At 35.7% G+C, this 24923-nt stretch overlaps 1 protein-coding gene across 2 annotated transcripts in view; it reads right to left on the reverse strand.

Moving 5' to 3' along the window:
- Uggt1 (UDP-glucose glycoprotein glucosyltransferase 1) overlaps positions 1 to 24923 on the reverse strand; it is a 115522-nt gene that overhangs the window by 37629 nt on the left and 52970 nt on the right. The window contains exons 18-23 of one of the 2 annotated variants that reach the window (XM_076866897.2): positions 23374 to 23538; positions 6877 to 6997; positions 2526 to 2570; positions 1442 to 1540; positions 623 to 646; positions 43 to 137 (exon numbers count right to left, since the gene is read on the reverse strand). In XM_076866897.2, the coding sequence (XP_076723012.2) occupies positions 43 to 137; positions 623 to 646; positions 1442 to 1540; positions 2526 to 2570; positions 6877 to 6997; positions 23374 to 23538 (549 nt within the window). The remainder of the gene's footprint in view (positions 1 to 42; positions 138 to 622; positions 647 to 1441; positions 1541 to 2525; positions 2571 to 6876; positions 6998 to 23373; positions 23539 to 24923) is intronic. The other variant, XM_076866898.2, reaches the window with a different exon arrangement.

Below are 24923 nucleotides of genomic sequence, written 5' to 3' on the forward strand. Positions count from 1 at the left end.
CAGTCTCAAACAAAACTACAAAATGAAGTCCTAGGTACTTGCCTGATGTTTGATAGCATCATACAATAACTGCCTTCCAGAAGGAGTATCAAAATCTCCAACAATCCAAAAAGTTACTGGCCTGATAAAAGAATCATCTGTAAAAACAAACAAACAAACAAAAAAATAGCAAACTGAATTGAAAGAAAAAAGCACATCTTAGCATATTGTTACAAAGCCAAATAATTTCTAAAAACCATGCAAAAAGTAAGAAAATGACCAGTTTAATGAAGATACAAAGCAAAAGTAGTGAGACTTCTCTACTGAAATGAAAGCAGAGTAAACTTCCAAGTGGTTTAATTAGAAACGAGGAACATGCACTGATTAATTCAGAGGTCTGGGGATCTGTTAATATATAGAATGAAACATGTGAGTAACACAGAATAGATTTTAATCACATCAACTGATAACTAGAAACTATTATGCTCTGCAAAAACTTTTGCAAAATTTCTCTGCATTAATATAGCCTATTGTTACCCACAGGTTCCAGCAACATCATATAAAGTGTCAATAAATTTTGAATAACAATAGTCTCTATAGATAATTAAGAAAAAGAATAGAACATTCTGAAGTTTTGAGTTACCATAGATTTCCTTGGAGGACATTCCTGGACAAAGGTGAAGGAAAAAGAGTAGAAGAAAAACAAAATGTCATTTCTATAATTAACGCACACTGTAAGAGTCAAAAGATTAAATGATGGATAACATGATCTCTGCTTCTTTCAGTTCTTTAATCTCATCAGTGCTACAGCACTGTCCCCGGACCACAGAAACAATTTCTTAGAGGATCCTAGTAGGGTAGTTGCCTATACTCCTATATACCCGAGGAACCAGAAATCCTCCCTTGGAGAAGATCATCACAGGGATAAATATGGAGCTATGTTAAATGACAGGCATTGCTTTTTTGAAATGATAGTAAATATGAACAGAGAGGCAAAGAATCTCCCTGCTACTGAAAAAGCATTATTTTACACAATCTTAGCTTAATTAAACAACTCTACATTTTCAAAAAAAAATCAGTTTAAAAAATTTATACCAGTCTTTCTAGAACCTAGTTTATCTTATAAACTCTAAAATAAAATTACCCTATGGTATCACTGAAGAGGCAAGTAAAAACCTATTTTCAATCCATTAACCCATTTTTATATCATATTTTCCCATTTTGAACCTTAAAGGATTTTTCCCTTTTAACTTTAATAGCTAATATAAAATTTATAAAGACAACATTTGAATTTTTAAACATATATAAAGAATTAAATTTTAAATAGGCATTTTCTATAGACTCAAAAAGTTAAAAGAAATTGTGAAATCTCTTTCCTCAGATATTAAGATTAAATTATGTTTGTAAATACCAAAACAACAAGAAAAAATATTAAACCCAAGATAAGCCCCAAATAAATTACCTTTCTTTGTCAGATAGTTCATACTATTAGCTAGAGCAGCAGTCTTGCCTTGGGAATCCAAGGCAGAAAATCTAGCATAATCATCCACAAAGAAGTTATCTGGGAAAAGAAAAAATTGAAATAGATGTATAATTAATATACTTCAGTTCAATATACTGCTAATATTCAACTTATTACCTGCTTTGATCATAATAAGATGTATAAAAATACACGAGTGAAACATATTAAGTTCCACATGTACTGAACAAGTTCACAGCATGATCCCTACCCCATTAATCAAACTTCAAGACACAAAGTTAATGAGTCATGAACATGCCTCACAAATCTATCATTTATGCATATGCATCAGTTTAATGGTTTAAATGCATCCTGTTTCCACTGTCACTTTGCAACTCTTAGATCTCTCTCAATTCATCTCTCCTTATTCTAGTTCATCACTAGAGTATAATCCTCTCTAGATCACAGGGGGAAGATATAAGAAGAATCTGATTTTTACTTTCCATGTCTAAGAAAATAACATTTTTTTCTCTAACCTTAACTGAAACAAAAAGTCATTTTCACTATTTTTAAGTAAGTATTTTCTTCAATTACTTCCCAAAGGTAGCATTCTTATTATCATGGCTAATGAGATCACTCTTGCTAAGACCTCAGTTTCATCAAGTCATTCCCTTGCTGTAAACTACCCAGTAATTTCTTCCCATAAAATGGTCTGCAGTCTACTATGATAAAAAGACTGCCTCAAGCAATCTAACCCACCTTAATTCCTATTACAACATAATACACACACCTTTCCCCATTACTGTTCGCCAAGAACACCTGCTTGCCCGCCTACCTATCTACTTGTCTGTGCACCCACTAACCCATCTATTTTTTCACTCAAGAAAGTACTCTGAAATGAGATGGACATCATTACTCTAGGTACATGTATGATGGCACATATAGTACAACTTTACATCATACACTACTAGAGAAATGAGAAGCTATGCTCTGTTTGTGTACAATGAACCAAAATGCATTCTGCTATCATGTATAAATAATTAAAACAAGTTAAAAAAAAAAGAAAGAAAGAAAGAAAAGAAAGTACCTTGATAGTCACTTTCACCACTTCTATTCAACATAGTTCTGGGAACTGTAGTCAGAGCAATAGAAGAAAGAAATTAAAGGGATACGAATAGGAAAAGAAGAACTCAAACCATCACTATTTGAGGGTGACCTAATTCTATATTTAGAAGACCCAAAAAACTCCACCAGAAAACTTCTAGAACTCATAAATGAATTCAGCAAAGTAGCAGGATATAAAACTAACACCCATCAATCAATTATGTTCCTATACATCAGTGATAATCAACTAAAAGAGAAATTAGGAAGACTATTCCCATTCACAGTAGCCTTAAAAAAATTGATCTAACAAAAGAGATGAAGGACCTCTACAATGAAAACAAGAGAACACTAAAGTAATTGAAGAGGACCTTAGAATATGGAAAGATCTCCCATGTTCTTGGATAAGCAGAATTAATATTGTCAAAATGGCCATAGTACCAAAAGCACTATACAGATTTAAAGCAATTCTAATTAAGATTCCAATGACATTCTTCATAGAAATAGAAAAAACAGTCATAAAATTCATTTGGAAAATAAGAGGCCCAGAATACCTAAAGCACTCCTCAGCAAGAAAAGTGAGGTAGGAGGCATCACAATATCAGACCTTAAATTACACTACAGAGCTAGCGTAACAAAAACAGCATGGTATTGGCACCAAAACAGACATGAAGACAAATGGTACAGAATAGAAGACACAGAGACAAACCCACAGAAATACAGTTATCTCATACTAGACAAAGGAGCCACAAACATACATTGAAGGAAAGATAGCCTCTTCGACAAATGGTGCTAGGAAAGCTGGAAATTCATATGAAACTAGACCCCTATCTCTCACCCTACACAAAACAACTCAAAGTGGATCAGGGGCCTAAGCATTAGACCAGAGACCCTGCACCTATTAGAAGAAAAAAATAAGCCCAAATCTCACCATATTGGATTAGGTACCGAATTTTTCAACAAGACTCCTAAAGCACAAGAAGTAAAATCGAGAATCAATAAACGGGATTTTATCAAACTAAAAAGCTTCTTTATAGCAAAGGAAACAATCAAGAACGTGAAGAGAGAGCCTCCAGAATGGAAAAAAAAAAAAAAATTTGCCACCTGCACCTCAGATAGAGCATTAATCTCCAGGATATATAAAGAACTCAAAAAACTTAACCCCCTGCACCCCAAGACAAATAACCCAATCAATAAATGGGCACTTTACAAAATAAGAAATATTACTGGTCAACAAATATATGAAAAAAATGTTCAACATCAGTAGCAATTAGAGAAATACAAATTAAAACTACATTGAAATTTCATCTCACTCCAGTCAGAATGACAACTATCAAGAATACGAGTAACAACAACTATTGGTGAGGATGGGAAAATAGTTACACTCCTACATTTCTGGTGGAACTGCAAATTGCTGCAGCCATTATGAAAAGCAGTATGGAGATTCCTCAGAAAACTTGGAATGGAAACATCATCTGACCCAGTTATCCCACTTCTGGTCATATACCCAAAGGACTTAAAATCAGCATACTACTGTGACACAGCCACATCAATGTTTCATAGCAGCTCAATTCACAATAGCTAAGCTATGGAACTAACCTAGGTGTCTTTCAACAGATGAATGGATAAAGAAGATGCAGCACATATACACAATGGAATATTACTCCGCCATAAAGAAGAATGAAATGCTGACATTTGCCTGTAAATGGATAGAACTGGAGAACATCATGCTAAGTGAAATAAACCAATCCCAAAAAACCAAAGGCAAATATTCTCTCTGATATTTGGATGCTAACACAATAAGTGGGCAGTGGAGTGTGGGTGGGATAGAAGTTCACTGGATTAGACAAAAGGGAATGAAGGGAAGGGAGGATGGGAAAGACAGTAGAATGAATCAGACATAACTTTTCTATGTTCATATATAAATACACAACAATGTAACTCTACATTATGTAGAACCATATAAATGGGAAGTTGTATTATATGTTTGTATGATGTCAAAATACATTCTACTGTAATGTAAATTTAAGAGGAACAAATTAAAAAAATTTTTTTGAAGCATCCTGATTGTCTTATACTGGCAAACGTGTCGCATGACATCACACATCAGGGTAGAGAAAGAACACCACAGTCTTAAAGCAAGGATCCTTTTTGTTATGGTTTGAATCTTAAAAATGTACTCCAAAGGCTTCTATGTTAAAGACTTGGTTGTCAACCTGCGGTGCAACTGGGAGGTGGTGGAACTTTTAGGAGATGGGGCCAAGTGAAAGGAAGTTAGATGATTGGGACACTTAAAGGCGATATTGGGACCCCAGGCCTTTCCCATCTCTTTTTGCTTCCTGCCACCAGGAAATGAGCAGTGTTGCTCCACCACTCACTTCCCAATAGAGTGTTCTGCTTGCTACAGGTCCAAGAACAACAGAGCTAACTGACCACGGAATACAACTTTTGAAACCATGAGCCAAAATAAACCATTCCTCCTTTTTAATTTGGTTTTCTTAGGTATTTGGTCACAGTTGACAGAAATCTGACTAATACTCTTCTTAAAAGGTCCCAGTCAGTAAAACCAGAGAAGATTAGGTGAAGTTCAGGAGGATGCCAGTGCCTGCTCATTCATATCTGCACTTGCTTCAAAGTGCAAATTGCAGCTATGCCATTACAGACCAGCACTCTTTCACAGCTCATCACTACATCCTTTGGTGGAAAAGGAAATCCTCAAACCCCCAACTGCTACCATGCTCCTTATGCATAGATACTCCAAATACTGCCCTTCAAATCTAATTAAAAATGATAAAACAACAAAGCTCAGGACAAAGAATGGTAGGTAATACTGCCTGCCTTGCTCTACTAAAACTTGTGCTAAATGCCAGGCACAGTGGCACATGCTTGTATTCCCAGGGGCTTGGGATCCTGAGTTCAAAGCCAGCCTCTGCCAAAGCAAGGCGCTAAGCAACTCAGTGAGGCCCTGTCTATAAATAAAATACAAAATAGGGCTGGGGATGTGGCTCAGTAGTCGAGTGCCCTGAGTTCAATCCCTGGTACCACACACAACCACGCCCCCGACAAAAAAAAAAAAAAAAACCTTCTAGTAAGAAGCTAACACAGTTCACTTTTTGAGCAGTTTTTTTTTAACATATAAGCATATGTTTATTTTTCCTCTGTGTGTTATGTTTACGCATATAAATACATTATATTTTTCAAATAAGCATAAATTTACATTTTTTCTACCTAAAAGGAAGGAAATTCAGTCTCAAGTAGATTAGTCATAAGAACTATAAATAGATTTGCATTTTAATTATACCCAAATATACCAACAAATACACTTGGTTATGATTTCACCTATCTTTCCTTCCCCAGTGATGATGTCAGCTTCACCTTATTTATAGGTGTTTGCTGAAGTGGCCTGCAGAGTCCCAGTGGAAGGAATAAGAAACAAACTGCATGACGGCATAATCAAGTTCTTAAAAGGTATTGCTATGGAAAACATCTAATATCTATCAACTGAGGAAAGGGTGGAATAGTCCACAAAATGGAATATTTAAGCCACTAAAAAGGAATGAAATATTTACTTATATGCTACAACATAGAAGAGCTACAGAAATATGTTAAAGGAAAAATGCCAAGCACAAAAGGCTTCCAATAATAAAATGTCCAGAATAGGAAAAATAAGAACTGGGCTGTAGGGGCACAGGAGGAGTGGGGGGTGGACAGTGGCCCATGGGTTCTTCTCAGGCGATGATAATGTTCCAAAGTTAGATAGTGGTGATAACTACACAGCTTTGAGAATGAACTAAAAACCATAAAGTTGTGCACTCCAAAAGGCTAAATTGTGGGATGGGAATATAGCTCAAAGATAAGGAATAGTCTAGCAAGTGTTAGAACCTGGGTTCGGTCTTTAGGAAGACCAAAAAAAAGGTTGAGTTTTACAGCATGTACATTATACCTCAATAAAGCTGCTATATTTTTTAAAGGTATTCTTATGTTCTCAGAGTAAAATCTTTGGAGATATTTGTTGACATTACAAATGACTAAATCTAGAGAATTAAGAAACTTCAACTGCTGTTTGACTGTAAGAATGCCAATAAGTTGGTATTTAAGTGGCACTGAATGTTTTCCAAAGATAAACTTTCTGGTTTTACCTAGGAAGAATTCATCTTCTTTAGAAGGGAATTCTTATGAATTTGAAAGCTCATATTATGAACTCAAGGTGCAATGAGTTTAAAAAATCAAATTGTGTTATAACCTTGGGTTATCTTATTAACATTATAGTCTAATAAATGAAAAGAATTTGAAGCACAAATCAAAAATCCAAAAGTTGTTCCTGAAATGCTCCTTACTACTTGCTGTTAAATCCAGGTACTCTCGCTCAGCTGTCAAAATCCTGGAATTGATTCGTGGAACAACATTCGGCTGATTCATGATATACTCTACCACATCTTGATCGTGGGACAGTTCACCCTACAGAAAAAAAATAAACAGAGGGGGGCAGGGATGTTATGCAAATATCTCCAATAATAATTCACTAGGAAGTAAAAAACCATCAGCTTGACAATAGCTTCTTTGTGTTGATAACACCTAAAGACAGAAGTTACATGTCATTGCCAAGCATAGACAGATAGGTGTTTTATGTGCGGAATCTCTAACTACATCACCAATGTGAGGTAGATGTTATTAACATTCATTTTCAGAAGGCTAAGGCACAGAAAAGTTAAACAACTTACTAAAAGTTACAGAGATAATAAGAAGAGAGTATGAAATGCAAACGTTCTCTCTACATACTACTGTACTTCCTCAGAGAAAAGGCAAGCACTTCAAATCAGTTAAGAGTTAACATAAGCAGGTCCAGTGCTGTGGCTCACACCGGTAATTCCAGCAATTTAGGAGGCTGAGGGAAAGGGATCATAAGTTTGAGGCCAGCCTCAGCATTTTTATTAAGACCCTGTCTCAAAATAAAAAATAAAAAAGACTGGGAACATAGTTAAGTGGTAGAGCATCCCTAGGTTCAATCCATAGCACCAAGTAGACACACAATAGAATGAACACAAGCAGAAATTCACTGAGATCTACTAATAGCTACCTTTTTTCTAAAGAGAAAGTCAAAGCACTATTATCAATCAGATAATATGCTTTGTAATAAAATCACTCGTAGCTTTTTTCAATCTCAGGAATTCAAGTAACCCTGCATCTCTTAAGTCATGATTACACTGCAGGGAGGAGAAATCATCTGTCATTGAGTCAACTCTTTTGTGCATCTCATATTATAGAAATAATTGTACTTCTTAAAAGTGATCTTAGAGCTAGTAACTGGAAATCTGCAAAATTTATCATACTTAAAATATTCAATATAAAAGCACTTTTTAAAAAATTATTGAATATAAACAAATCTAAAAACTCCCAATTGGATGTTGTTTGTGACTATATATCCTTACATTTATTTATGTATTTTGACGTTCATACAATCTATACTGCATATCTTTTGGAACAGTGAGTTTAGACCAAAATTTAAAATGTGCACTACTCTGACACACAGTTCTGATTCTTGGCATTCATTTTTAAAAATGTACAAAGATATACATTTAGAATATTCACTGTAGCATTGTGAAAATCTAGAAGCACTGTCCAATATTAGGAGACAAAATAGATGATTATTCTTAAAATTGGGATGTACATGGCTAAAATGTTCTGTGAATTGAAGGATGATATAAGAGAGAAAATACAGGCAGCAAAAGATCATTTCGAGAAAGAGCTAAATGAGCAAATACAGGAAGCAAAAGATTACTTCAAAAAGAAACAGAAATCCTTGAATTGAAAGAAACAATAAACAAATTAAAAGCTTATCAGAAGCATCACCAACAGATTAGATCACTTGGAAGACAGGCCCTCAGACAAAGAAGACAAAATATATAATCTTGAAAAGAATGTTGACCACACAGCGAAGATGGTAAGAAACCATGAGCAGAACATTCAAGAATTATGGAATAGCATAAAAAGACCAAATTTAAGAATTACTGGGATATAGGAAGGCACAGAGTTACAAACCAAAGGAATGAACAACCTATTCAATAAAATACTATCAGGAAATTTTCCAAACATGAAAAATGAAATGGAAAAATCAAATACGTAGAGGCTTACAGGATACCAAATGTACAAAATCAAAACAGATCCACGCCAAGGCACATTATAATGAAAATACCTAGCATACAGAATAAGGAGAGAATTTAAAAAGTCACAAGAGAAAGGAGTCAGATTACATACAGGGGAAAACCAATTAAGATATCTACAGATTGTTCAACCCAGATCCTGAAAGCTAGAAGATCCTGGAACAACATATACCAAGCTCTGGAAGAAAATGGATGCCAATCAAGAATCTTATATCCAGCAAAATTAAGCTTTAGATTTGATGAAATAAAAACCTTCCATGATTAAAAGTTAAAAGAATTTACAACAAGAAAGCCTGCACTGTAGAACATCCTTGGCAAAATATTCTGTGAGGAGAAAACAAAAAACAACAATGAAAATTAGCAAAGGGAGATATTACACCAAAGGAAATACTAAACAAAGTCAAGTTAAATACCAAAAATAAATAAATATGACCAGGAATACAAATCATGTCTCAATAATAATCCTGAATAATGGCCTAAACTCACCAATCAAAAGACATAGACTGGCAGATTGGATTCAAAAAAAGAAAAAAGTTCCAACAATATGCTGCCTTTAAGAGACTCATCTCATAAGACAAGACACAGACTAAAGCACTCACAGGGACTGCAAAAACAAGCAGGGATTTCCATCCTCATATCAAATAAAGTAGACTTCAAGAAAGTTAAGCAAAAAGGATAAAGAAGGATACTTTGTACTGCTCAAGGCAACCATACATCAACAAGACATAACAATTATAAATATATGTGCCCCAAACAATGGAGCATCTATACCTTCATCAAACAAACTCTTCTCAAGTTCAAGAGTCAAACAGACCACAACACAATAATTCTGAGTGACTTTAACACACCTCTTTCATCACTAGATAGATCTTCCAAATAAAAGCTAAACAAAGAAACTATAGAACTCAATAATACAATCAATAATTCAGACTTAACTAATATGTATAGAGTATTTTATCCATCAATGAGTCAATACATTTTTTTCTCAGCAGCACATGGATCCTTCTCTAAAACAGTCCACATATTATGCCACAAAGCAACTCTAAACAAATACAAAAAAACAGAGATACTAACCTGCATTACATCAAATCATAATGGAATGATATTAAAAATCAATGATAAAATAAAAAATTGAAGCTTCTTGACACTGGAGACTAAATAATATGCTACTAAATGAATAATGGGTTGCAAAAGATATCAAAGAGGATATTGAAAAATTCTTAGAGGTAAACGAGAACACTGATACAACATATCAAAATCTCTAGGACACTATGAAGACAGTACTAAGAGGAAAGTTCATTCCACTGAGCTCATTCCTTAGAAGAAAAAAAGTCAACAAATAAATGACCCAACATTCCACCTCAAAGTCCTAGAAAAAAAAGAACAAATCAACAACAAAAGCAGAAGATAGGAAATTAAAATCAGAGCCGAAATCAATAATATTGAAACAAAAGAAACAATTGAAAAATTGACAAAAACAGAAAGTTGGTTCTTTGAAAAAATAAATAAAATTGATAAACCCTTAGCCATGCTAAGGGAGAGAAGACACAAAACTCAAGTTACAAACATCCATGATAAGAAGGAAATATGGTAGACACTAAAGAAATACAGAAGACAATTAGAAATTATTTTGAAAATTTGTACTCCAATAAAATAGAAAATATCAAAGCATCGCCAAATTTCTATCATATGATTTGTTCAAACTGAATCAGGATGATATACACAAGTTAAACAGATCAATTTCAAGCACTGAAATAGAAGACACCATCAGAATCCTACCAACCAAGAAAAGCCCAGGACCAGATGGATGCACAACTGAGTTCTACAACACCTTCAAAGAAGAATACCAATAAAGAGAGACTTCCAAACTCATTCTATGAGATCAGTATCACCCTGATTCCAAAACTAGGCAAAGACATATCAAAGAAAGAAAACTTAAGAGAATATCTCTAATGAACATAGATGTAAAAATCCTCAATAAAATTCTGACAAATCAAATACAAAAACATATCAAAAAGACAGTGCACCACGATCAAGTGGGGCTCATCCAAAGGATAAAAGGTTGGGTCAAAATACGGAAATCAATAAATGTAATTCATTGCCGCAGTCTGGCTGGGCACAATTCAGGAGCCACTTGTCAAAAGAAACTAACTTTATTTTTAGAACCACACAAGATAAACAAAACAGCTCCTCAGGAAAAAACCCTCAGAGCCCAACTGCCACCACTGGCTTCCCACAAGCCACACACCTCAACAACCTCTTTCTCCCACAATCCTCCTGCTCTTGAGGCCGATTGGCTGGGTCGCATGGGCGGAGCCAAAAAAGTCCCCCAATGAGCAGCTCCGTGGTCTGAAAGGGCAGGGAAACAGCCCAATGAGCATCTCCACAGAGGAGCCAATCAGCTAGGTGTTGCTGGGGCCGCTGTGAGCCAATCATCAGCTGGCAGTCTGAAAGTTTGCTGGAGCCCCTTCGGCTGTGGCTCTCAACATCTCCCCCTCTCTGTTTAAACAAGAAGCATGTGGCTTAGGGACCGTGTCTGCCTTAGGTTGTCCAATAGTACATATGGTCCTTACCCGTTATTGGATGAGCTGACCTCAAGGCGTCAGCCTCCTGTCTTAGGTTGGTACCATAGTAATTGGATCTTACCCGTCATTGACTACCAGTCCAGTATACAGCCACACCTGTGTAGAGGTCTTCGTACCAGCGGGGGGGTGAGGTTCTTTGCCTCACCTCTGTTGGCCCCCAAATTTTAGCTGAACGATCATGACAAACAGAAGGGAGGAAGATACACCAAGCCAGCTGACGGCTCCTTTTGGAAAAATTGTACCACCGATGACACCATCAGCATAAATACCCCAACACTACCAGAAGTTGCTGCACCAACAGATAGTTCACAATGCATACAAGTGAGTTCACAATGCATATAAGTGATACATAGTCCAGGCAAGTTCTGCAAGCAGTTCAGTGATAGCTATTGCAGAAGCTGTAGATTGGTTTTATCTTTGTCTTCATGCACTGGGATGAAGATAGGAAGTCTGGCAATAATGGCTAAAGAAAAATTATATAACATTATATAACATTCCAGAAGGCACTAAAAGAAAACAATTTTCTTAACAATTTACATTGTCTTCACTGAAGATAGGAATTCTGGCAATAATGGCTAAAGAAAAAATTATGTAACATTCCAGAAGGCACTAAAAGAAAACAATTTTCTTAACAATTTACATTATCTTTAAGAGAATTATTAAATATAATGAAAAGGAAAGGTGAAAGTAAACAAACAGATGTGTTAACCTCCTTTTTTGTTCACATTTTAAAACAATCTTCAACAGCTGTTTACCCAATTTAAATTAAACCATTTAAATGACGTGAATAAAAAAAAAATTATTTGGATCCATTTTTTCATGAGCGCTCATCATATATGACATATGGACATACGTACATTCAAACACAAAACACAAGTGTGCACACATAATACATACGACACATAACATAATAGTAAAGGCCTTATAACTTTTTACAGGTGAAATCTCCATTGCAATGTTTAAAAACTCTATAGTCAAAAAATAGGACTGATCAGCAAAACATTAACCTAGGTCTGTATGAGCTCAAAAAAAAATATGGGAAAGGGCAATAATAAAATAGATATTGAAAAAAGCATTCTGGTTCTGTCGCAGATGTAAGAATAACCAAACTGGAGTTCTGGATATCACATCTTCTTTTTGGTCTGTAGAAATCGCTTTAGTTAATCTGTCTGGAATCCAAATCGGCTGCTGTTCTCCCTGTGGAAACACACAAACAGACCCCCGACTCCAGACAATTACTGGGTCAGGACCTTTCCATTGTCCTGTTAGAATATCCTTCCAAAGTACCTTGGGCTTATATACATTTTTTGGACACATATGCCTTTCCGCAGCACTAAGCCCTGATGAATCCAAATTTAAAAAGTTTAGAGTAAAAAGGGTTATTTTAAGTTTATCTTTGGGGAATATATACCCCTTCCCAATTCCTTCTTTTTGCTTTAATAAGTACATTTTAATAGTTTGATGAGCTCTTTCAACTATGCCTTGTCCCTGTGGATTGTATGGGATTCCTGTTATATGAGTAATGCCAAATGATGAGCAAAATTGTTTAAAAGAGGTAGAAGTATAACCAGGGGCATTATCTGTTTTTAACTGTTTTGGAACGCCCACAGTGGCAAAATTTTGTAAGCAATGTGCTATAACATCTTTAGTTTTTTCTCCGGCATGAAGGGAGCCCATCAAAAATCCAGAAGAAGTATCAACTGTAACATGCAAATATTTTAATTTTCCAAATTCTGGCAAGTGTGTGACGTCCATCTGCCAAATATGGTTAGGTATCAATCCTTTAGGATTGACTCCAAGATTAACTTGTGGTAAAAAGGTCACACAATTTTGACATTGTTTTATTATTTGTCTAGCTTGTTCCTTAGTTATTTTAAAACGCTTTTGTAAAGTATTAGCATTGACATGGAACTTTTTATGAAAATTTATAGCTTCTTCTAGTGTAGAGAAAATATGTATGTCATGTGTAGTTTTATCTGCTAAATCATTGCCCAAACTAAGGGCTCCAGGCAATCCTGTGTGTGCCCTGATATGTCCTATAAAGAATGGATCTTTTCTGTCCCAGATTAGACTTTGTATAGTGGAAAGCAAAAAGAAAATAGTAGAGGAAGGGGAAATCCTACCAGCATCTTCAAGGGATACTATAGCATTAACTATATACTGACTATCGGAAAATAAATTAAATACAGAATTTTTAAACATCACAAAAGCCTGTAATACTGCCTTAAGCTCTACCTTTTGAGCTGATTGTTTGGGTACTAAAAATGTAAAAGTTTGATCAGGTGTAACTATTGCTGCTGTACCATTATTTGATCCATCAGTGAATATATTTGGAGCATTCCCGATAGGTGTTTTTCTTGTCATTTTTGGAAAAATTACAGGATGTGATGACCAAAAAGACAATAAAGGATTAGATGGTAAGTGGTTATCAAATGAAACATTAGATTTGCACATGATTATTGCCCAAGTATTTAACTCATTAGCTAACTCATCAATTTGATTCATAGTATATGGAGTAATAATTTTATTGGGAGAAATTCCAAACACTCCCTTTGCTGCTTTTATTCCTTTGAGTATTAATTGTCCTACAGCCTCAGGATACCTAGTAAGAATAGTGTTAGGAGAATAAGATAAATGTATCCATAATAATGGGCCTTCTTGCCAAAATACTCCTGTAGGAATATTTTTTGTTGGTAGTACAATAAATAATAAAGGCAAACTTATATCAATTCTATCCAAATGCATATTTTCCATATATGTTTCAATGATTTTTAATGCCTTTCTTGCTTCAGGCGTTAACATTCGGGGTGAATTTGGATCTGATGGACCTTTTAGGATATCAAATAAAGGTCCCAACTCTCCTGTTGGTATACCTAGATAAGGCCTTATCCAATTTATGTCTCCTAATAACTTTTGAAAGTCATTAAGTGATTTGAGTTGATCTACTCGTATTTGAATTTTTGGTGGACGGACCATGGTTGAGGATAATAGAACTCCTAAATAATTAATTGGAAAATTTAATTGTACTTTATCTATTGCTATCTCTAGATTATAATTTTTTAATAAGTTTGTAAGTGTGGCATAACAGTCTAGCAATGTGTTTTTAGCTTTGTGTGCTAATAATACATCATCCATATAGTGAAATATTTGTAGTTCAGGATTTTGATTTCTAAGTGGCTGGATTGCTTTGTTAACATAAATTTGACACATCGTTGGGCTGTTAGCCATCCCTTGAGGGAGTACTTTCCATTCATATCTCTGATCAGGACCTTCATGATTCAGTGCAGGGATAGTAAATGCAAAACGTGGACTATCCTTAGGATGAATTGGAATTGAAAAAAAACAATCTTTAATATCTATAACTAAAACATACCAAGTTTTTGGCAAAGCAGACAATTGAGGAATCCCTGATTGAGCAGGTCCCATAATAACCATCTCATTATTAATGGCTCTTAAATCTTGCAATAATCTCCATTTACCAGATTTCTTTTTGATGACAAAAATGGGAGTATTATGGGGAGATACAGAAGGTTGTATATGTCCTTCTGCTAATTGTTGTTTGACCAGATCATGGGCTGCTAGTATCTTTTCTTTAGTCAGGGGCCACTGAGGAACCCATACTGGTCTTTCTGATTTCCAAGTAATTTTTATTGTCTCAGTGGCCCTTTCTGAAAATCCAACCCATGTCTGTCTGTTCCTTGATCTATTTGTATTGGTGCTGCTATACCTTGTTCTTGTTTTCCTAATCTTTTTCCTTTCCTAAAACCTTGTCTAGTCATAATAGTGGGTGCATTTTGGTTGATGTTATTTGTTAATGTCAAACCTAATTGATCTAGGACATCTCGTCCCCATAAATTTATAGGAAGATGATCCAATACATATGGCTGTATAGTTCCTTCACATCCTTCAGGATCCTTCCAATCTAATACCATTGCACTTCTATGGGGATTAGTTGCCACTCCTAGGCCTCGAAGGGTTTGAGTGGCTTGTTGTAATGGCCAATGTTTTGGCCATTCTTGACGAGAGATGATGCTAAGGTCTGCACCTGTATCCAGTAGCCCATTAAATTCATGTCCTTGAATATTTAATTTTAGCATGGGGCGAGAATCTAAATTTAAAGACAGCATAGCCCAATCTACACCTGTGGAGCCTAATCCCTTGGAACCTCTTTCTATAGCACGACTGGAAAATTTATCATGTAGGCTTGGTATTATTAGTAACTGTGCTATTCTATCTCCTGGTGAAATTACTGATATACCATTTGGAGAACTGGCTATAATTTTTATTTCACCTTCATAATCGGGATCAATTACCCCAGGACTTATCATAAGTCCTTTTAGAGTAGAAGAGCTGCGTCCCAATAATAAGCCTACTGTTCCTTTGGGAAGAGGTCCTTTCACCCCTGTGGGACTGATTTGAACTCCCATCTCTGGAGTTAGTACTGATCTGGCGGAGGCGCAGATGTCCAACCCTGCGCTCCCTCTGGTTTGTCTGATGAGGGATCTGATGGACAATGTGTCCTGGGCACTACCCTGATGGGGTTGCTGGGTTCCTCCAGTGCTCCGTATATTTGTGGTTTTGGGCCCCGGAGCATTGGGCCCCCCTGTCCATTTTTTGGCAATGGAGCCCAATGCCTTTCTCCACGATATCGTGGATAAACACTTGGTCCTTGTTCGTTTTTTGATAATGGAGTACCCTCTATGGTGGTTTGAGAACGGCATTCATTAGCCCAATGTCTCCCTCTACGGCATCGTGGGCAAATACCCGGTATTCTACTCCTTTGATACCTAGTTTTGTTAAACCCTCCTCCTATGGGGCAATTCCTTTTAAAATGTCCTGTTTGTTCACAGTTGTAGCATGTTCTTGGCCTGGAATCTAAAGCCTGTTTTACTGCAGCTGCCACAATTTGCCCTTGTTCATTAATGTCTCTGGCATCTAAAGCCTGTTTTACTGCAGCTGCCACAATTTTCCCTTGTTCATTAATGTCTCTGGCGAGCCACCAAATGCCGCAGTCTGGCTGGGCACAATTCAGGAGCCACTTGTCAAAAGAAACTAACTTTATTTTTAGAACCACACAAGATAAACAAAACAGCTCCTCAGGAAAAAACCCTCAGAGCCCAACTGCCACCACTGGCTTCCCACAAGCCACACACCTCAACAACCTCTTTCTCCCACAATCCTCCTGCTCTTGAGGCCGATTGGCTGGGTCGCATGGGCGGAGCCAAAAAGTCCCCCAATGAGCAGCTCCGTGGTCTGAAAGGGCAGGGAAACAGCCCAATGAACATCTCCACAGAGGAGCCAATCAGCTAGGTGTTGCTGGGGCCGCTGTGAGCCAATCATCAGCTGGCAGTCTGAAAGTTTGCTGGAGCCCCTTCGGCTGTGGCTCTCAACAATTCATCACATCAATAGACTCAAAGATAAGAATCATATGATCATCTCAATAGATGCAGAAAAAGATTTGACAAAATACAGCACCCCTTCATGTCCAAAACACTAGAAAAATTAGGGATAATAGGAACATATCTCAATATCGTAAAGGCTATCTATGCTAAGCCCCAGGCCACTATCATTCTAAATGGAGAAAACTGAAAGCATTCCCTCTAAAAATTGGAACAACACAGGGATGCCCTCTTTCATCATTTCTATTTAACATAGATAGGTCTTGAAACACTGGCCAGAGCAATGAGACAGATGAAAGAAATTAAAGGGACACAGATAGGAAAAGAAGAATTCAAATTAGTACTATTTGCCGACCATATGGTCTATACCTATAAGACCCATAAAATTCTACCAGAAAACTTCTAGAACTACTAGATGAATTCAGCAGAGTAGCAGGATACAAAATCAACACCCATAAATAAAAGGCATTCCTGTATACCAGTTATAAATCCTCTAAAACGGAAACTAGGAAAACTACCCCATTTATAATAGCATCAAAAAAATAAATAAATAAAATACTTGGGAATCAACCTAACAAAAGAGGTGAGAGACCTCCAAAACGAAAACTATAGAATGATTAATAAAGAAACTAAAGAAGACCTTAGAAGATGGAAAGATCATCCTTGTTCTTGGATAGGCAGAATTAATATTGTCAAAATGACCATACTACCAAAAGCATTATACAGATTTAATGCAATTCCAATCAAAATCCCAATGACATTCCTCATAGAAACAGAAAGAGCAGTCATGAAATTCATCTGGAAAAAATAAGAGATCCAAAATAGCTAAAGCCATCCTTAGCAAGAAGAGTGAAGCAGGTGGCATAGGAAAAGTAACAAAAATGGCATGGTATTGGCACCAAAATAGACTTGTAGACCAATGGTACAGAATAGAGGACACAGAGACAAACCCACATAATTACAGTTATCTCATATTAGACAAAGGTACTAAAAACATATATTGGAGAAAGGATAGCCTCTTCAACAAATGGTGCTAGGAAAACTCAAAATCCATATGCAACAAAATGAAATTAAGGCCCTATCTCTCACCATGCACAAAACTCAATTCAAAGTGGATCAAGGACCTACAAATTTAACCAGAGACACTGCATCTAATACAAGAAAAAGTAGGCCCAAAACTAATCATGTTGGATTAGGCCCTGACATGTCTTATAACACAAGAATGTCCTATAGCACAAGAAATAAAATCAAGAATCAATAAATGGAACTGATTCAAACTAACAAGCTTCTTTTCAGCAAAAGAAACAATCAGTGAGGTGAACAGAAAGCCTACAGAATGGGAGCAAATTTTTACCACATACACATCAGACAGATCACTAATCTCTAGGATATATAAAGAACTCAAAAATCTTAGCACAAAAAAACAAATAATCCAGTCAGTAAATGGACCAAGGAATTGAACAGACACTTCTCAGAAGATGACATACAATCAATCAACAAACATATGGAAAAATATTCAACATCTCTAGCAATTAAAGAAATGCAAATCAAAACTACTCTGAGATTTCATGTCACACCAGGCAGAATGGCAGCTATTAAGAATACAAACAACAGGGGCTGTAGTTGTGGCTCAGCAGTAGAGTGCTTACTTCGCCCCTGTGAGGCACTGGGTTCGATCCTCAGCACTACATAAAAATAAATAAACAAAATAAAAGTATTTTAAAAAAGAATACAAACAACAATAAGTGTTAGCAAGCATGTAGGGAGAAAGGCACACTCATACATTGCTGGTAGGACTGCAAATTAGTGCAACCAATACAGAAAGCAGTATGGAGACTCCTTGGAAAACTTGGAATGGAATCACCATTTGACCCAATTATCCCATTCCTCAATTTATACCCAAAGGACTTAAAAACAGCAGACTACAGGGACACAGCCACATCAATGTTTATAGCAGTACAATTCACAATAGCTAAATTGTGGAACCAATCTAGATGCCCTTCAATAGATGAATGGATAAAGAAACTTTGGAATATATACACAATGAAATATTACTCAGCATTAAAAGAGAATAAAATCATGGCATCTGCAGGCAAATGGATGGAGTTGGAGAATATTATGATAAGTAAGCCAATCCCAAGAAACCAAATGCTGATCCATAATGCAAATGGGGCAGAGAGCATGGGAGGAATGAAGGAACTTTAGGTAGGGAAGGGAAGGGAAGGGCAGGGGAATAGGAAGGATGGTGGAATGAGACGGACATTATGACCCCAAGTACATGTATGAAGACATGAATGGTGTGGCTCTACTTTGTGTACAACCAGACACATGAAAATTTGTGCTGAATATGTGTACTATGAATTGAAATTCATTCTGCTGTCATATAATACAAATTAGAATAAATGAATAATGTAAAACAATTTTAAAAAACAGAGTAGATCTTTGTTGTTGTGTTAAGGAATTGTTCTTCATGGAGCTACTGGAATGGGTATATAAAAACAAAGTTTTCATTTGAATGAATTTGGCATAGTTGCTTAAAGTTATGAACCTCTAGGAGAAATGGTAATTATTTTTCTTTATTTAAGTGATATAAACATATAAAACATTTTCCAGCCTCCTTTTTAGAAATTTAAATTTTTTCTTCAGTGTTAGCTATAAAAATTCAGAAGAGTGTTGGGGACATAGCGCAGTGGTAGAATGCTTACCCAGCATGGGTAAGGTCTTGGGATTGAACCACAGCACCACAAAAAGAAAAAAAAAGAAAAAAAAAATCAGAAGCGCTTATGTTTTCTGTTTTTCAGATACCAATATATCTTTTGTTTATAAGAGTAACCATGTGAAAATATCCCCTTGGTGATTACTGATTTTCCTCTGCTTCCACTTGTTTGGTTGGTGAGAAGCTTGCTTGGGCAAATAGGAAAATTTTTTCTTTATTATGACAAAAGCCATATATGCTTATACATATATTTTTAAAATGGCTAAATTTAGGAAAAATGAAGAATATAAAGTAAAAAGTAGAAATTCTTCCTTTCATCAGTCCCTTGAAACATGTATGTGAATCTGCATGTATATTGGAATGATTCTATATATGTGTGTGTAGTGTATGTGAGTGTGTATGTGAGTGTGTGTATGTGTGTGTAATCCAGCAACTCCACTTCTAGGTATATGACCAAAATAACTGAAAGCAGAATTTAAACAGACATTTGTACACCAATGTTGATTATATATATATCTCCTTTTTTCTGAGAATCAAACTCAGGACCTGTGCATCCTAGAAAAGTACTCCACAACTGAGGTACATCCCCAGCCCGAATTTACTTCTTTAAAAGTTTATTTCTTGGGCGGGGGGGGGGGGGGGGGGGGCTGGGGTTGTGGCTCGGTGGTAGAGCGATTGCCTAGCATGTATAAGGCACTGGGTTCAATCCTCAGCACCACCTAAAAATAAATAAAGTATCTATTACAAGTAAATTTTTTTTAAAAAGTGTATTTCTGTTCTTTTTACACATGGTGCTAGAAAAATCCTACATCAACATGCAAAAAGAGTGAAGTTGGACCCTTAACTTACAAAAAATTAACTCAAAAATCAAATACCTAAACTAAAAAGCTAAAAGTATAAAGCTCTTAGAAGAAATACTAGGAAAGAAATCTTTACAACAATGGATTTAGCAATGATTTCTTATATAAAACACCACAAGCACAGACAATAAAAGTCACAGAATGGAAGAATACATTTGTAGATCATATAGTTGATAAGGGATTAATATCCAAAAGAAATAAAAAGTCCTTTAACTTAATTACAATTAAAAAATTCTATTCAAAAATGAATAATATTTTTTAAAAAATAGATAATATTTGAATAGACATTTCTCCAAAGAAGATATACAAATGGCAAATGATTACATGAAAAGATACTCAACATCAGCAGTCATTAGGAAATGCAAAAAAAAAATCAAGGTCACAATGGAATACTACTTCACATCCATTAGAATGGCTATTACTAAAAACAACAACAACAATAACAAGTATTAGCAAGGATATGAGAATTGCAACACTTTCACATTTCAGGTGGGAATATACAACGGCTGTGGAAAATAGTATGGCAATTTCTGTAAATGTTTAACAGAATGATCATATAATTCAGCAACTCCACTTCTAGGTATATGACCAAAATAACTGAAAGCAGAATTTAAACACACATTTGTACACCAATGTTGATAACAGGATTAGTCAGAATAGCCAGCCAAAGGAAGATAATGATCTAATAACAGATGAATGAATAATCAAAATATGGTATGCTACACACAAAATATGGTACACACACACACACTCACAGGAATTCTGATATATCTACAATGTAGATAAATGCTGAAACAGACTAGACACAAAAGGACATACATTATATAATTCACTTGTATGAGAAATAGGCAAATTCATAGAGATAGAAAGTAGAACACTGGTTACCAGTGGCTGGGGGAAGAGAATGTGGGTATTGATTGTTTAATGGGTAGGTGGTTTCTACTTGGAATGATAAAAAGTTCTAGAGATAAACAGAGGGGAAAGTTGCACAGGATTATGACTATACTAAATGCCACTGACTTGAACACTTAAAGTGGTAAATTTTGTAACTTTTACTTCAATAACAAATTTAAATACATTTATTTTTACTTAGGGTTACTGTTATATCAACATCATTTAATATTTGAGACAATTTTCAGAAATGACAAAGTAAAGACCTCTGACAAGTCTCTCTTCCAAAAAAAATTCTTTTGACAATGCTAGAAAACATAGTCATGCCAGGCATGGTGGCACAGATCTATAATCCCAGCAACTCAGCAGGTTGAGGCATGAGGATTGTAAGTTTGAGGACAACAGCAACCCTGTCTCAAAATAAAAAGGGCTGGGGTGTAGCTCAATGTTAAAACACTGTGGGTTCACTCTTCAGTACCAAAACTGGAAATTAACTGAAGGCTTGCAAAACTCAAAGGAACTTTTATTGAAGAAAAACTGAATCTCAGTAGGAAAGTGACCTTTGTGACCCCACCGCCCCCAACACACTCAATCCTGGGTATAGAACTCGGCGCCTCACACATGCTAGGCAAGCACTCAGCTACATCCAAGCCCTTTTAATTTCTTATTTTGGGACAGGGTCTCACTAAATTGCCCAGACTGGCCTCAAGCTTGTGATACTCTTGTCTCGGTATCCATAACAGCCTGGGATTACAGGTGTATGCCACCATGCTTGGCTGCCTTTGTGACATTTTATCTTACCCTATTACTTGAACACCAACAGCCCAATAATAAAGGCAACAACAACTAAAATTTGTGGATTTGCAGGAGGTTCTCTTTATATATTACTTTACTCAGTACCAACAGCCTTTGCCCAGGGGATATCCAAAAGAATCAGGAGCAATTGTTTAACATCTCAGCTGCCTAGGTGATAATAGATGGGGTAATATTAAGCTGGAAAAAAATTAAAAGCTGAAAAATGACATATCCATAAGTGGATATGAAAAATTCTGACATATTATTCCCTATAATCTAAAAGACCCCATACATGATACCTGGAAGTATGTGAATACCAAAGAAAAATTACAAAAAGCCCTAAACTCTCATAATCTTAAAACTGTGCAAGCAAGAACTGAAGGCTAACAACAATGTTGTCTATAGCCTAAGTGGTGAAAGAATACTTGACACAAAAACAAACTCTTGGGGAAAATGGGAACTTTTAGATCTATGCATCCTATTTAAGAAAATCTCCGTTGCTTCATTAGCTGATCAATAAACCAAACAAGCAAAAACTTCAGAGGCGACACATGACAAAGAATTTATTCATATAAGTCACTAGACAAAAAACAGCCACTCCAACAAACAATAGTAAATAGCACAACAAAATTAGTGAGCTTGAAGATAAATCAAATAAGGTTGTCTAAGAAACATAAGGAAAAAGACATATAGGACACAACAGAATATTAATATCCACACATCTTCAGAAGGAGAGAAAACTGCCAGTACATAGCAAATAATTTAGATGGTCTATATTCCTGATTCCAGGTAAGAACCTCTTAATCCAATGATAGAAGTGTCTTTGTTGTTCATAGATGGCCCCTCAGATCACATTTGTATATATACCCAAAACCATTGACTTAACACGTGTTAGAAAGTTGAGTTTTTATGATGTGAATTATATCAACAAGTAGAATCAATAATTATGTATAAGTAATAATGTTTGAGTCTTTCCAAAGTCAAAATTTCTTACAAATAGAATAAAAAGTCCCTTAGGAATTCTTACAATTTAAATATTTAATGTCAGAGATATAGCTCAGTGATAGAATGCTTGCCCAGCATGCATGAGGCACTGGGTTCAATTCCCAGCATTGTAAATAAATAATAATAATAATAATAATAAAATAAATATTTAATCCTGAAACCAATAAAAATTGTTATTTCAATTATACTATACAGAAGTTTTATGAATATTTTTCTTTATAGCAGGAGTTTCTAGGAGTCTGCAAACCAATTAGTGGCACACAGAAAACAGTGCTGCTTAAAGAGTTTTACTGCATACTACAGAAGCTACAAAAATGAAAGCTAACTGTTCTCTTGCAAGAGAGTTTTATTGCCAACTACAGAAGCAACAAAAACATAAGCAAACTCTTTTCTTTCAAAGTCAGCCTTGAAATGCTACTCACCAAGTACACAGCTCTTTGGAAGAAGGTAGTGGTTTCCAGGATTTTGTGCATTGTGATGGTTTCCAGCTCATCAGGATCTAGCTGTTCCTTTTCAAAGGGCATTCCATTGAACAGAACGACAGGCAGCGGACCGACACCAGTCTGCTCATAGTAGCCTCTTCCTTCCTAGAACACAAGGGAGCACAAAACTGTACATTTTTTGCCCCTCATGACACAAATGGAACAAAGCTTATTTTTCTTACATACCTCTTCTAATAGGAATAAATGAGTTTGAAGTATAAAACCCCAAAAAAATCAAATTAGAAAGTGGTCGTACATGTTATGTGTGTATTGCAGGCTACATATTACATATATTATGGTTAACATTATAAGTACAACAGAATTTCCTGTAACGATGTAAATACTCTGTGTTGTCCAGTGTAGTAGTTACTAACTGCATGTGGCTACTGAGCACTTCAAATATTGCTACAATGACTAAGTAACTAAATCTTCAATTTTAGTTAATTTCCATTTAAAAGGCCACATATAGCTGGGGGGTTACCATAACCACTCAGCACAGCTAGCTGCTACCATAAATTAATAATGCTCTTGGGCAGAATGCCCTGAAATATTTACACCCAATTCAAAATAAATAAGGGTCCATATCACTATCAAAAAATTATACCTGTAGAAAACAAAATAAGGTTTGTGGGAAAACAGGGTTCAAAAATTGCTCTAAGAAATACTAAGTCAAATCTTTTACCTTTTCTAGTACAAAAGAAGTTTCTTAATAAGAAAATACCAAGGCAACAAAATGGTAAATAGATCTGAAATGAACACTTCTCCTATCAACAAAGGGTACTGTTCCCTCAAACTAACTTTTCTGACTAAAAACTACATTACTACCTAAGATGTAACAAATACCTTGTAAGTGGATCTTTTCTGAAAGTTGCACAATTTATTTATAACTTGTTCTTAGATAGGCCAAACAAAAAACTAATAATTAATATTAGTCATCAATAATAGATTTATTTGACTCTAGTCAGATCTAGCCCAGTAATAAGTAACCGACGGAGTATAATACAGTACCGTCAAAAAGGCTTTCTAGGTTGATTTCAGTGTGTATGTATTTATTTATTTAGTGCAGTACTGGGGATTGAACCAACAAGCACTCTACCACTGGGCTACTGATGTAGGGATCCAACCCTAAGTTGTCCAGGCTGGCCTTATACTTGCAATATTCCTGCCTCAGCCTCTAGAATGGATGGAATTACTTACAGGCATGAGCCACCATTCATTGTTTAAAATGTTTAAATTAACACTTCCAAACTCATACCATGTTGATTCTATTTTAAAACCTCAACTATATCACAGAAGTCCTTAAAAACTCAATTTTAATATAACTTGAGCTTTGATACCATCCTCCTCTACCAATTAAAACAAAAAAGTTAGGTGAGGTGGTGCACACCTATATTCCCAGCACTCAGAAGGCTGAGGTGGGAAGATCACTTAAGCCCATGTTAGAAACCAGCAGGCACAACACAACAAGATCCCATCTCAAATTTTGAAAA

This window comes from Callospermophilus lateralis, chromosome 9, assembly GCF_048772815.1.
Source record: "Callospermophilus lateralis isolate mCalLat2 chromosome 9, mCalLat2.hap1, whole genome shotgun sequence".
Lineage (NCBI taxonomy): Eukaryota > Metazoa > Chordata > Mammalia > Rodentia > Sciuridae > Callospermophilus > Callospermophilus lateralis.